We start from the raw sequence: 14,512 nt of genomic DNA on the forward strand, positions 1-14,512 counted from the left end.
CACTCTTATGCACTTGGCTTTTTCCACGTAATGGTATTACTGGAAATCACTTGATACAATTTGTTAATTTTTTTTTCAAGGAACCAAAATTTTGGCTCTTTAGTTTGATCCTCTGCTTTTTTGACCTCTACCTCATTATTTCTGCATGTATCTTTATTATTATTTTCTTCCTTGTTTGTCTGGGTTGACTTTGTGATTCTTTTCCTAGCTTGAGTTGGGAACTGAATTTTTTATTTTTATTGTTCCCACTGGCTTGGCAAACCTTACCCATCCCTTTATCATTAGACTTTTGGAATGACTATGTTTATGTGTCTTTCATATAAAGCATAGATTTGGGGCTTGTTTTATGAAGCACTTTGAAAAGTTTGTTAGGTGAGCTAAACCCACTCACATTTAGTGATATGACTGATGTTTGATTTCAACATTAAAATTATTTTAGTTTTGAATTATTTAGGTTTGAGTTATTATACATATAATACTGTATTGTCTACTGTCCATGTTTTAAAAATAACTCATTTCAGATACTGTGTCCTTTACAGCGCGGGGGGCGGTGGAGGGGAGGAAACATGTTTCAGATGTGAGGGTAAAATCCAGTCCCTGTTTCTACATGCTGGCCAGCAGCAGAAGTACCCACCCTAGTTTCTGCCTATGAATACATGTAGAATTTAAAGCCGCCTGAGGACAAGAGGGCCCCTTACCTTATTAATGTGTCATCATCCACAATGACCAACCACGGTATTTTGTCATGGCTATGATTTAGAAATCTTTCCAAAATGGCAAATGTCTTTCCACAATGACCTAGGAAAGGTGAGAAGAAAACTTACAATGTATTACTTTCCTTAAAACATTGTGAGTCAAAGTTTAAACACTGGTATTCACTTAAGAATTTGAAATTTTGAAAACCAGCCTTTTCTAATTTCCATGGACTTAGTGAACCAGGGGGAACGATAAAAATCATGAAGTCAGTCATTCATTTCATACATGAGAGACTGAAGACCTAGAGAGGTGAGGGGAATTACACAAAGTCAGGTATAGGAAACACTGTAGTTCACTCCAGACACATAAGAAATTTGTTAAGTCTTGCAGAAATTACAGGAGCCTGGCTTCTTTCCTTAGACCACATTATTCTGAAAAAAACATTAGAATCTCAGGCATCACAACCTTAGGGAAACAATGGTGCAAGATACAATATTATACTGTCGATTATTTATTTTGTAAATACTTGCTATTACGTTTCTAAAACGCCAGACATGGTGGCCAGCTCTGGGATGTACACTAAAGATACAGTGTTATCAGAGGCACAGTCCCTTAGATGCCGACAGATAGCAAACCTTTCATGGAAAATGCTGAGGCCAGGTCGGCAATAAATGCTTGGGGAGAGAATGCAAGTCAATAAATAAGAATAAACCCCTCGATTCAACAAAGTATTAAGTGACACAGTAGAGAACAAAGCACTCAACTAACCATTACTTTTCTTATTCTTGATCACTCTATGTATTTTTAACCATTATAGTATGGTTACCATAATACATTTTAGTACATTATGGTATATATTTTTGAAAGCCATCTCAAATTCCTTTTGGATAAGGTAGAACATAAATATAAGCAATAATAAGGTCAGACTGAAAATAAAACAAATCAAGAATGCATCAATTTGTGAGTATTAGAGTCTAAAAAGCAAGATAAACAAAAAAAAAGGAAAATTCCATCTGAAATCATTTTTCCAAAACAGACAGCAACAGACAGACTTAGTGATATATATACTAATCTTGTCAGAATAATCAATACTACAGGATGGAGTATTGATTCTACTTTATCAATCACAGCATTATGAGTGACAGTATCATAAAATAATCAAGATAAATTACTCTATAGAACAAGATCATCAACTTACTACTCTTTTTTTCATAAAAAGGTTTGGGGGGAACCAGAAAACTAAAGAAAAATGTGGCAGGAACAATGGATAAAAATTAAGATGAATAAAGCATCTGAAGGTGAGGTGGCCAAATTTATACTTCCAATTTTTTGAAATAAAAAATGTTTTGAATTAGCCTACAATCTGAAGAGAAAAACAAGTGTACTTCAACAATTTACTTATATATTATATATACGTATATGAGCTTATACTACATATGTCCCATGTAGGATGTGGTTAAGTGCCTCTCAGAAATACAAATGAAATGCATCCTGGACCGTAACAGACCATAAGCTTCTGGAAGATGGAAACCATCAGCTTCATTCCTGTTTCCCTCAGTGTCTAGCAGGGGCCAGCACACCACAGTCGGATGATAATACTGGCTGAATAAATGGCTAAAATTAAATGAAGAGACACTTTGCATGGGAATACGAAAAGTTAACTCTGGGAGGGGGGCTTCCCTGGTGGCTCAGATGGTAAAGAATCGTCTGCAATGCAGGAAACCTAGGTTTGATCCCTGAGTTGGGAAGATCCCCTGGAGAAGGGAATGGCAACCCACTCCAGTAATCTTGCCTGGAGAATCCCAGGGACAGAGGAGCCTGGAGGGCTACAGTCCATGGGGTCACAAAGAGTCAGACATGACTGAGTGACTAAGACACAGGCACCCCATTATGGCCACAGTGAATTATGAAGGTACAAAAAATCTGTGCTTAAACTCTACCATAACTGTCATGTGCATAATCGTCATGTATGTCAGTCACTTACATATGACCAACTAAAAACTTGGAACTTTTGTTAATACTAAAAGCAGTGCTTAAACTGCAAGAATCGGTCCACATCCATGGATAAAGATGTGAGGAGGAAGGAAAGAAACTTACACAAGGGGAACATTACAGTATTTATAAAATACTTCATTTTTATCCTAAGCTACTATATTTACAGAATGGACATTCTGAGTAAGAGGATCAGTCAGGACCGAGGACTCACCTCTATCTGTGTTAGGAATCCCCAGATCCACCGTCGGAATGGAGTTGTCTGCGTAATCACTGTAGTATTCGAGGTGACCTGCCTGCCCCGCCCAAGTCTGCTTCACGATGGGGACTGAAAAAACGAGAGAGGGGACCATCACTGGCACAGTGACCCAAGAAGCTGGAACCCCCGCGTGACGGGATGACCTCCCAGAAAGGAAGGGGACCAGCACGTGTTCTTCTCCAGGTGTTTCAAGGCTTAGCGCTCCCCTCCTACCCTGAGAAACCTCAACAGCACAGGCCCTCCTCATTGCTGCTTCCACAGGAAGATACACTGTCTAGTCGGATCAGACTGCTGTGTAGAAGTTAATTTTAACTAATTTTTCTCTTTCCCCAGGCTGCTTTATTTGAAATTCACAACCGGAGTTTTAGATGTTTTTTAGAGGTGTGGGGATACAATTACTTCTAAGGGCTGGAATATTCTGTGCGGTTCTCGTTGAGATGTATACTTGCCTCCCTCACAATGGAGGAGGGAACCTTTTCAAAGTACACGTCTCCACCCAAAGATGCCAACAGAACCACCCGACCCTATAAAGGACATGACCCTGCCATTAAGAATCACTACATGTACACCAGCAGCTGATTCATGTCAATGTGTGGCAAAAACCACCACAATATTATAAAGTAATGAGCCTCCAAATAAAATTAATTAATTAATTTTTTAAAAATCACAAAATGTGATGGCTGATGGTATTGTGTCGCACTTTTCGAAAGTGTAGAAGAAATAAAATCGAAAACCACTGCAGATTCTAAAACTGTATCATGAACAGATAAATTATTTTAATAAACACAAACAGCAGAAAACTTGGCTGATTTTCTGTATTTTAGGGTGAGATGCTCAAAGTTAGCTGTGACTCCACACCCGACACAGAGAAATCAGCTTGACCACGATTTGATACTAATTCACTTGACCAACTATCTCAGTAATTGCTTTCTTCTATACTTTTTTTAAAAGTTACTACCTGTGCATCTCAATTTTAAAGGGATTCCGCTGTTGTTTTAATAGAAAAGATCATCAACATAAAAAAAAACTAGATTTTATACTGTTGATTTAAGAATCTCAACTCTGATGAACCAAATCTTCAGGTCAATATTTTGAACCTTTATTAAATCATTTATATTTTTCCCCCAACCTAAATAAAAATAAATGACATGCAAAAACTACCCATGCAATGTCAAAGTTAAGTGTCTAGCTATGCCAGTCAGCAAACTGGAAGACAAACTCAGATAGCCCATATACAGAAAATACAAAAGTACATCATTCCATAGTCCACTATTTACCAGCTCTTAAAAAAGAAGAGACTTAACGAATTCTGGACATTTGCTATGGTAACCTCCAAATTACCTATTTTAAGCCACTAAATATTATTTTATATATTAAAATACAATTTTCTGCAATCATAAAAAAAGGCAGATATAAAGATTTCTCCATGCCAGAATGGACAAAGATCCGTAAATGATAAGGTTGGGGGCAGGAGAGGGTGGAAGAAATTGAAAGGGTAGTGCTGAAACATATACATTACCATATGTAAAACAGATAGCGAATGGGAAGCTGCTGTATGACACAGGGAGCCCAACCTGGTGCTCTGTGACAACCTGGAGGGGTGGGATGAGGTAGGAGTTGGGAGGGGGGCTCAGGATGGAGGGGACACGGCTGGTTCATGCAGATGTATGTCAGAAACCAACACAACACTGTAAATTATCCTCCAATTAAAAATAAATAATTTTGAAATAATAATAATAGATAAGGTTGCTAAGGGAGAATAAGAGAAAAAAGGAAAAATTCTTATTCTGTCCAAATTCCAGCTCAAGAAAACCCAAGCTTGACCCTGTGGTGGCCCTTGGCTTTGCACATAATAAGTAGGACTTATCCAGATAAGACCGGCTGCCCTGGTGGCTCAATGGTAAAGAATCTGCCTGCAGTGCAGGAGACCAGGGTTCGATCCCTGGGTCAGGAAGATCCTCTGGAGAAGGGAACATCTAGTATTCTTGCCTGGAGAATCCCATGGACAGAGGAGCCAGGCAGGCTACAGTCCATGGGGTTACCAAGAATCAGACACGACTGAGCGACTGAACAACAACACACCTAACCTACTTGTTTCCTGTTTTGGTTTGAAACAGGTGAAACAGAAATGTTACCAGAGGTAAGAATTTCTCAGAGCCCAGCACCCCATACAACCTGAGACACAGTAAGTGCTCAGTGAACAGCTGCCTGAAGACTGGGTGCTCTGGGGATTCCAAAAGGCAGAGGGTTCTTTCCGGAACTGGTTTAAAGGAAGGAGTTTTATCTCTATCAGCGATTCAGCCTTTGTACAAGACCATGCTAAGTTGCTTCAGTCGTGTCCAACTCTTTGTGACCCCATGGACTATAGCCCATCAGGGTCCTCCATCCATGGGATTCTCCAGGCAAGCATACTGGAGTGGGTTGCCATTTCTCCTCCAGGGGATCTTCCCAACCCAGGGAAGGTCTGCATCTCTTAAATCTCCTGCACTGGCAGGCAGGTTCTTTACCACTAGCGCCATCTGGGAAACCAGTACCACCATGACCAATCATTTTAAAATGGACTGACCATTTCAACACAGCAACGTGTTCTGAGTCTCACACCCCAAAACCATCCAACAGTGAACAATGTTATCACCTATCCAATCCTTGTCACGGTAATGCCTGTGCAAAGAACTGAAGTCAAGGTGAAGTCTCCTACAACAGCAGATGAAGACTATTTTAAACCAGAGTTGATGCAATACTGCTTAAAACTTTAGACATTTTGGTCTATTTTATCATCACTGTTTGAATAGAGAATAACTGAATTCTTTCTATTATTTATATTTCATATTAAGACACTCTATTCCTAAAGATATTAAACTTGGAGTAAAAATTTCAATATAGTTAACGTGATCTACTATTTCATTTTCAATACTGAGAAGCATACTTCCTCCCACATAATAAAACAATAGTGAATGTCTCTTTCAAGAATGTTTGCCACAGATAATTTAAAATTAGGATAAAGTAAAAAGAACTGTACTATTTAAAAAAAAAAAAACCATCTGTCCAGACAGCATACATCTTCTCCCTGGGTGCACCATTGAGAAGCAGGAGATGCAGAGAAGTCCCTTCTATTCCCAAAAGGCTGACGTGCAAAACTCTGATTACAAATGAAAACAAATTGACCCTTGAGCAAAATCTACCACACAACCAGATGTGCATGACCATTCTGATTTGAAGAATCTGCCGTTTTCCAACTGACAAACGGACCTTCTGTCTCGGTGTGAAGTCAGTGAGCACATAGGAAAGCCCTGGTTTCTCTTCTCTTAGGAGAGGCTTAGTGACAACACCAAGGCTGTGCTCCGATTCCTGGTTTGGGGATCGGGTGTCTGTAAGACGGAAAGGCTACTTGACACAGTAGCGTCAGGGCACTCTGGCCCCCGTCTTCACCTGCACGGCAGCTGAGAGAGAACTGAACTTTCATCAGGAATTAAGCTGCTTCGGGCGTTTGTTCTCTATGTCACGTCTCTACTTCTGCCTTGTGAATGAGACCATCAGTACAGTTTTTCTAGATTCTACATATATGAATTAATACAGAATACTTCTTTCTTCCTGACTTACTTCACTCTCTACGACAGTCTCTAGGGTCCAGCCAATCTCTACAATGACCTAATTTCATTCCTTCTTATGGCTGAATAATAGTCCATGAGTGGGAAGGAATCAGAAATTGGGATCAACACATATGCACTATTGATACTATGCATAAAATAGATACCTAAGGAGAACCTGCCAAGAGAACACACTGGTCATAGCAAACACTCTCTTCCAACAACACAAGAGAAGACTCTACACATGGACATCACCAGACGGTCAACACTGAAATCAGATTGATTATATTCTTTGCAGCCAAAGAAACAGCTCTATACAGTCAACAAAAACAAGACCAGGGCTGACTGTGGCTCAGATCATGAACTTCTTATTGCCACATTCAGACTGAAATTGAAGAAAGGAGAGAAAGTAGATCATTCAGGTATGACCTAAATCAAATCCCTTATGACTATACAGTGGAAGTGAGAAATAGATTTAAGGGACTAGATCTGATAGACAGAGTGCCTGATGAACTATGCAAAGAGGTTCATGATGCTGTACAGGAGACAGGAATCAAGACCATCCCCAAGTAAAAGAAATGCAAAAAAAGTAAAATAGCTGTCTGATGAGGCCTTACAAATAGCTGTGAAAAGAAGAGAAGCCAAAAGCAAAGGAGAAAAGGAAAGATATACCCATTTGAATGCAGAGTTCCAAAGAACAGCAAGGAGAGATAAGAAAGCCTTTCTCAGGGATCAATGCAAAGAAATAGAGGAAAACAACAGAATGGGAAAGACTAGCGATCTCTTGGGGTGGCTGTGACTGGCGCACTAAGCGTGGGCGGCCGAGAGGAGCTACCCCATGTCCGAGGTCAAGGGCAGAAGCCGGGAGGATCCCATGCCCGAAGGGCGGCGGCCAAGAGGAGTTACCCCACATCCGAGGTCAGGGGCAGCAGCCAAGAGTGCCAGGCTGCGACAGCGCAGGAACGGCCGAGAAGAGCTACCCAAGTCTGAGGTCAGGGGCGGCGACCGGGAGGAGCTACCCCAAGTCTGAGGTCAGGGGCGGCGGCTGGGGGGAGCTACCCCAAGTCCAAGGTCAGGGGCGGCGGCCGGGAGGAGCTACACCGCGTCCGAGGTCAGGGTCGGCAGCCAAGAGGAGCTACCCCGCGTCCGAGGTCAGGGGCTGAGGCCAGGAGGACCTACCCCACACCCCCACACCCGAGGCCAGGGGCGGCGGCCAGGAGGACCAACCCCACATCCAAGGAGCCATGGCTGCGTGGACATAGGAAGGCCTATAGGAGCTATCCCATGTTGAAGGTCAGGAAGGGTGGCGGTGAGGAGATACCCCTCATCCAAGGTAAGGAGCAGCGGCTGCGCTTTGCTGGAGCAGCCGTGAAGAGATACCCCATGCCCAAGGTACGAGAAACCCAAGTAAGACAGTAAGTACTGCAACAGGGCATCAGAGGGCAGACACACTGAAACCAACTCACAGAAAACTAGTCAATCTAATCATACTAGGATCACAGCCTTGTCTAACTCAATGAAACTAAGCCATGCCCGTGGGACAACCCAAGACAAGTGGGTCATGGTGGAGAGGTCTGACAGAATGTGGTCCACTGGAGAAGGGAATGCAAACCACTTCAGTATTCTTGCCCTGAGAACCCCATGACAGTATGAAAAGGCAAAATGATCAGATCAGATCAGTCGCTCAGTCATGTCCAACTCTTTGCGACTCCATGAATCGCAGCATGCCAGGCCTCCCTGTCCATCACCAACTCCCGGAGTTCACTCAAACTCATGTCCATGGAGTCAGTGATTCCATCCAGCCATCTCATCCTCTGTCGTCCCCTTCTCCTCTTGCCCCCAGTCCCTCCCAGCATCAGAGTCTTTTCCAATGAGTCAACTCTTCACATGAGGTGGCCAAAGTACTGGAGTTTCAGCTTTAGCATCATTCCTTCCAAAGAAATCCCAGGGCTAATCTCCTTCAGAATGGACTGGTTGGATCTCCTTGCAGTCCAAGGGACTCTCAAGAGTCTTCTCCAACACCACAGTTCAAAAGCATCAATTCTTTAGCGCTCAGCCTTCTTCACAGTCCAACTCTCACATCCATATGTGACCACAGGAAAAACCATAGCCTTGACTAGACGAACCTTTGTTGGCAAAGTAATGTCTCTGCTTTTGAATATGCTATCTAGATTGGTCATAACTTTCCTTCCAAGGAGTAAGCATCTTTTAATTTCATGGCTGCAGTCACCATCTGCAGTGATTTTGGAGCCCAGAAAAATAAAGTCTGACACTGTTTCCACTGTTTCCCCATCTATTTCCCATGAAGTGATAGGACTGGATGCCATGATCTTCATTTTCTGAATGTTGAGCTTTAAGCCAACGTTTTCACTCTCCACTTTCACCTTCATCAAGAGGCTTTTTAGTTCCTCTTCACTTTCTGCTATAAGGGTGGTGTCATCTGCATATCTGAGGTTATTGATATTTCTCCCAGCAATCTTGATTCCAGCTTGTGTTTCTTCCAGTCCAGCATTTCTCATGATGTACTCTGCATATAAGTTAAATAAAATGATAGGATACTGAAAGAGGAACTCCCCAGGTCAGTAGGTGCCCAATATGCTACTGGAGATCAGTGAAGAAATAACTCCAGAAAGATTGAAGGGATGGAGCCAAAGCAAAAACAATACCCAGCTGTGGATGTGACTGGTGACTTCTATCACCAGTCACATACAGCTGGTCATACATCCACATACAGCAAGGTCTGATGCTGTAAAGAGCAATACTGCATAGGAATCTGGAATGTCAGGTCCATGAATGAAGGCAAATCGGAAGTGGTCAAACAGGAGATGGCAAAAGTGAATGCCGACATTCTAGGAATCAGCACACTAAAATGGACTGGAATGGGCGAATTTAACTCAGATGACCATTATATCTACTACTGTGGCAGGAATCCCTCACAGGAAGTGGAGTAGCCATCATGGTCAACAAGAGAGTCAAAAATGCAGTACTTGGATGCAATCTCAAAAACAACAGAATGATCTCTGTTCGTTTCCAAGGCAAACCATTCAATATCACAGTAATCCAAGTCTATGCCCCAACCAGTAATGCTAAAGAAGCTGAAGTTGAACAGTTTTATGAAGACCTACAAGACCTTCTAGAACTAATACCCCCAAAAGATGTCCTTTTCATTACAGGGGACTGGAATGCAAAAGAACAAGTCAAGAAACACCTGGAGTAACAGACAAATTTGGCCTTGGAGTAGAGAATGAAGCAGGGAAAAGACTAACAGAGTTTTGCCAAGAAAATGCACTGGTCATAGCAAACACCCTCTTCCAACAACACAAGAGAAGACTCTACACATGGACATCACCAGATGGTCAACACCAAAATCAGATTGATTATATTCTTTGCAGCCAAAGATGGAGAAGCTCTATACAGTCAACAAAAACAAGACCAGGAGCTGACTGTGGCTCAGATCACAAACTCCTAATTACCAAATTCAGACTTAAATTGAAGAAAGTAATTGGGAAAACCACTAGACCATTCAGGTATGACCTAAATCAAATCCCTTATAATTACACAGTGGAAGTGAGAAATACATTTAAGGGACTAGATCTGATAGATAGAGTGCCTGATGAACTATGGACTGAGGTTCGTGACATTGTACAGGAGACAGGGATCAAGACCATCCCCATGGAAAAGAAATGCAAAAAAGCAAAATGGCTGTCTGGGGAGGTGTTACAAATAGCTGTGAAAAGAAGAGAAGCAAAAAGCAAAGAAGAAGAGGAAAGATATAAGCATCTGAATGCAGAGTTCCAAAGAATAGCAAGGAGAGATTAGAAAGCCTTCCTCAGCGATCAATGCAAAGAAATAGAGGAAAACAACAGAATGGGAAAGACTAGAGATCTCTTCAAGAAAATCAGAGATACCAAGGGAACATTTCATGCAAAGATGGGCTCGATAAAGGACAGAAATGGTATGGACCTAACAGAAGCAGAAGATATTAAGAAGAGGTGGCAAGAACACACAGAAGAACTGTACAAAAAAGATCTTCACGACCCAGATAATCACGATGGTGTAATCACTCATCTAGAGCCAAATATCCTGGAATGTGAAGTCAAGTGGGCCTTAGAAAGCATCACGATGAACAAAGCTAGTGGAGGTGATGGAATTCCAGTTGAGCTATTTCAAATCCTGAAAGATGATGCTGTGAAAGTGCTGCACTCAATATGCCAGCAAATTTGGAAAACTCAGCTGTGGCCACAGGACTAGAAAAGGTCAGATTTCATTCCAATCCCAAAGAAAGGCAATGCCAAAGAATGCTCAAACTACCACACAGTTGCACTCATCTCACACACTAGTAAAGTAATGCTCAAAATTCTCCAAGCCAGGCTTCAGCAATATGTGAACCATGAACTTCCAGATGTTCAAGCTGGTTTTAGAAAAGGCAGAGGAACCAGAGATCAAATTGCCAACATCAGCTGGATCATGGAAAAAGCAAGAGAGTTCCAGAAAAACATCTATTTCTGCTTGATTGACTATGCCAAAGCCTTTGACTTGTGGATCACAATAAACTGTGGAAAATTCTGAAGGAGATGGGAATCCCAGACCACCTGACCTGCCTCTTGAGAAATCTGTATGCAGATCAGGAAGCAACAGTTAGAACTGGACATGGAACAACAGACTGGTTCCAAATAGGAAAAGGAATACGTCAAGGCTGTATATTGTCACCCTCTTTATTTAACTTACATGCAGAGTACATCATGAGAAATGCTGAGCTGGAGGAAGCACAAGCTGGAATCAAGATTGCTGGGAGAAATATTAATAACCTCAGATATGCAGATGACACCACCCTTATGGCAGAAAGTGAAGAACCAAAGAGCTTCTTGATGAAAGTGAAAGAGGAGAGTGAAAAAGTTGGCTTAAAACTCAACATTCAGAAAACGAAGATCATGGCATCTGGACTCATCACTTCATGGGAAATAGATGGAGAAACAGGGAAAACAGTGGCTGACTTTATTTTTTTAGGCTCCAAAATCACTGCAGATGGTGAATGTAGCCATGAACTTAAAAGACGCTTACTCCTTGGAAGGAAAGTTATGACCAACCTAGATAGCATATTTAAAAGCAGATATATTACTTTGCTGACAAAGGTCCGTCTAGTCAAAGCTATGGTTTTTCCAATGGTCATGTATGGATGTGAGAGTTGGACTATAAAGAAAGCTGAGCGCCGAAGAATTGATGTTTTTGAACTGTGGTGTTGGAGAAGACTCTTGAGAGTCCCTTGGACTGCAAGGAGATCCAACCAGTCCATCCTAAAGGAGATCAGTCCTGGGTGTTCATTGGAAGGACTGATATTGAAGCTGAAACTCCAATACTTTGGCCACCTCATGCGAAGAGCTGACTCATTTGAAAAGACCCTGATGCTGGGAAAGATCGAGGGCAGGAGGAGAAGGGGATGACAGAAGATGAGATGGCTGGATGACATCACCAACTCAATGGACATGGGTTTGGGTGGACTCTGGGAGTTGGTGATGGACAGGGAGGCCTGGCGTGCTGTGGTTCATGGGGTCGCAAAGAGTCAGACACGACTGAGCGACTGAACTGAACTGAAGGCGAACCTACCGTATAGCACAGGGAACTCTACTCAGTGCTCTGTGATGACCTGAATAGTAGGGAAACCCATGAAGAGGAGCTATGTGTACACACACAGCTGATTCACTTTGCTATCCAGTGGGAACACAACTGTAAAGTGGGAACACAAGTTGTAAAGCAACTAAACTCCAATAAAAATTAACTTAAAAAAATAATTAATCCACTCACTTCATCTAACATAGGATATGGCCTGCCAGTGGCTGGCTGCATTTTGATTCAACCTCCTGTTTTCAATAAACCTCTCCAACCAGAGGGAACACACTCTTTAGCATCAGTATGTTCACATCTAGAGAAAATCAATACAGTCAAGATACCAGTTTTTTTTTTAAGCTGAAAGATGTCAAATGTTTATTTTAGGAGCTCCAGGGGCTGTGATAAGGAACTAAAGGCTGAGCAAATGGGGATTTAACCTCTCTACTTAGAGGGAGATGGCAGGAGGGGCAACACCTCACAACCCACCAGCTGACAAACAGAAACGGGGGCGGCCACGACATAAGTGGGACCCACACGGGAAGCACGTGGCTGAAGGACACACAAGACCCGTAACATTTTGCTGACAGCTCACATCACGTGAGGAAAGACACGTAACCCAAGAGGAAGTAACGAAGCTGCTTTATTAACTCCAGAGAGCTTTTCCTTGCTTAAACCTAACTTTACATGCTATGGCAGTTCATTGCTTTATATAATACCTCTAAAGTTTCTTTAAAACCCTACCAACCACTTGCATCTCAGCAAACCACGCTGGTTTGATGCTGTCAACATGTACTGCTTTCTTAAGCTAAGAGACAGAGTATATTTTTGCTAACTGTGTCCTAAGATGCTTTAATTCATCTAAATCAGAATCAAGACAAGTAGTTACGTAAAGGTCTGCTTTGCTGTTAGGGAAAAAAAAAAGTGTAAGATGTAAAATAATTTTTTTCTAATTTTGAAATTTGGCTGTATCAATTCTTCCAAAAGAGTATGAAAAATGAGTTCCTTGTGTACATTCCCTCACCTTGACCACAGCCTTGGCCGGACTGCTCTATCCCTCACATCCTCACCCCTGGAGGAGCCAGGACTGGGGCGTGACGAGCGTCCACTCCAGTCAGAACCCAGGGCATAGACAGTGAGAACCGCCTCCAAGGAAGTCAATGACAGCGCACTCAACTGCTCAGAGATAAGCACAGCCTGGTCTGTTTATTTCTTCCTTCACTGTTGTCTGGTTTCTGTAACCTCAAGTGTTTCTACCAGAGTGCGTACAGAAAGAAAAAGCAAAGCCCCACGTCCATGCATTCTGCTTGACTGCCACAGTAACATGCGAGGACGGGGGGCCATCTGACTCCCCAGCTCCGTGTGCGTTTCAGATCATCTGTAGATTTGAAGTCCTGGCCGTCCTCACTGCTACTGAAAGTAAAAAGCCTCCTGTCACTGCTTCCAGCCAAGTCAGATCTGACCTTGAGCACAGCAGAGAATCAACACAGCTATCAAATACTATTCATCAAGCGTTACATTCCTAACACATCCAAAAAACTTCCCAGGTGGCGCAGTGGTAAAGAATCCACCTGCCAATGCAGGAGATGTGGATTCAATCCCTGGGTCAGGAAAGATCCCCTGGAGGAGGAAATGGCAACCCACCCCAGTATTCTTGCCTGGAAACTCCCATGTGGTCCAAGGGGTTGCAAAGAGTCAGACATGACTGTGATTGAGCACACACACACAAAGAGGTCACAGCACAGCTCTGCTGTGGCAGAAGGAACTGGGGGTTCGTGGCCAGAAAACCTGAGTCCTGCTCCTCTGCTCAGTCCGCATGAAGTTGGGCCAGTCTGTCGTCCCATGGTCAGCTTCCTTTCTCTGCTATATCAAGCGAACAGCAGTAATTACCACATCACAGGGAGCTGTCAACATGAAATCAGATGACAGAATACAGGTGAAGGGACCTCCCTAGTGGTCCAGTGGTTAAGAATCCACCTGCTAATGCAGGAGACATGAGTTTGGTCCCTGGTCCAGGAAGATTCCACATGCCGTGGGGCAACTAAGCCCATGCACCACAACTGCTCAGGCCTGTGCTCCGGAGCCCACGTGCCGCAACTACTGAGCCCACGCCCTAGAGCCTGTGCCCCCAACTACTGCAGTGAGAAGCCCTGCACACCTAGAGAGCAGCCCCCGATCACCGCAGCTAGAGAAAGCCCACACCCGGCGACGAAGACCTGGAACAGCCAACTATAAATACATAAACTGTGATTTTCAAAAAAAAAATGAAAAACACCAGAAAACGTGTTTAAAAAAAAAAAAGGATTAGCAGTTAGAAGCAGTTACTGTGGCACTGTTGACTAAAACTAATACGATTACAGGTAATTCTCTTGAC

The 14,512-nt window shown here is 42.8% G+C and overlaps 1 protein-coding gene across 2 annotated transcripts in view; it reads right to left on the bottom strand.

Moving 5' to 3' along the window:
• The window catches only part of B3GLCT (beta 3-glucosyltransferase), a 118,187-nt gene that overhangs the window by 23,095 nt on the left and 80,580 nt on the right, over positions 1-14,512 (bottom strand). For both annotated transcript variants that reach the window (XM_019971744.2, XM_070800205.1), the window contains exons 11-12: positions 2,903-3,016; positions 699-798 (exon numbers count right to left, since the gene is read on the bottom strand). In XM_019971744.2, the coding sequence (XP_019827303.2) occupies positions 699-798; positions 2,903-3,016 (214 nt within the window). The remainder of the gene's footprint in view (positions 1-698; positions 799-2,902; positions 3,017-14,512) is intronic.

Source organism: Bos indicus, chromosome 12 (genome assembly GCF_029378745.1).
Source record: "Bos indicus isolate NIAB-ARS_2022 breed Sahiwal x Tharparkar chromosome 12, NIAB-ARS_B.indTharparkar_mat_pri_1.0, whole genome shotgun sequence".
In the NCBI taxonomy this organism is placed as follows: Eukaryota; Metazoa; Chordata; class Mammalia; order Artiodactyla; family Bovidae; genus Bos; species Bos indicus.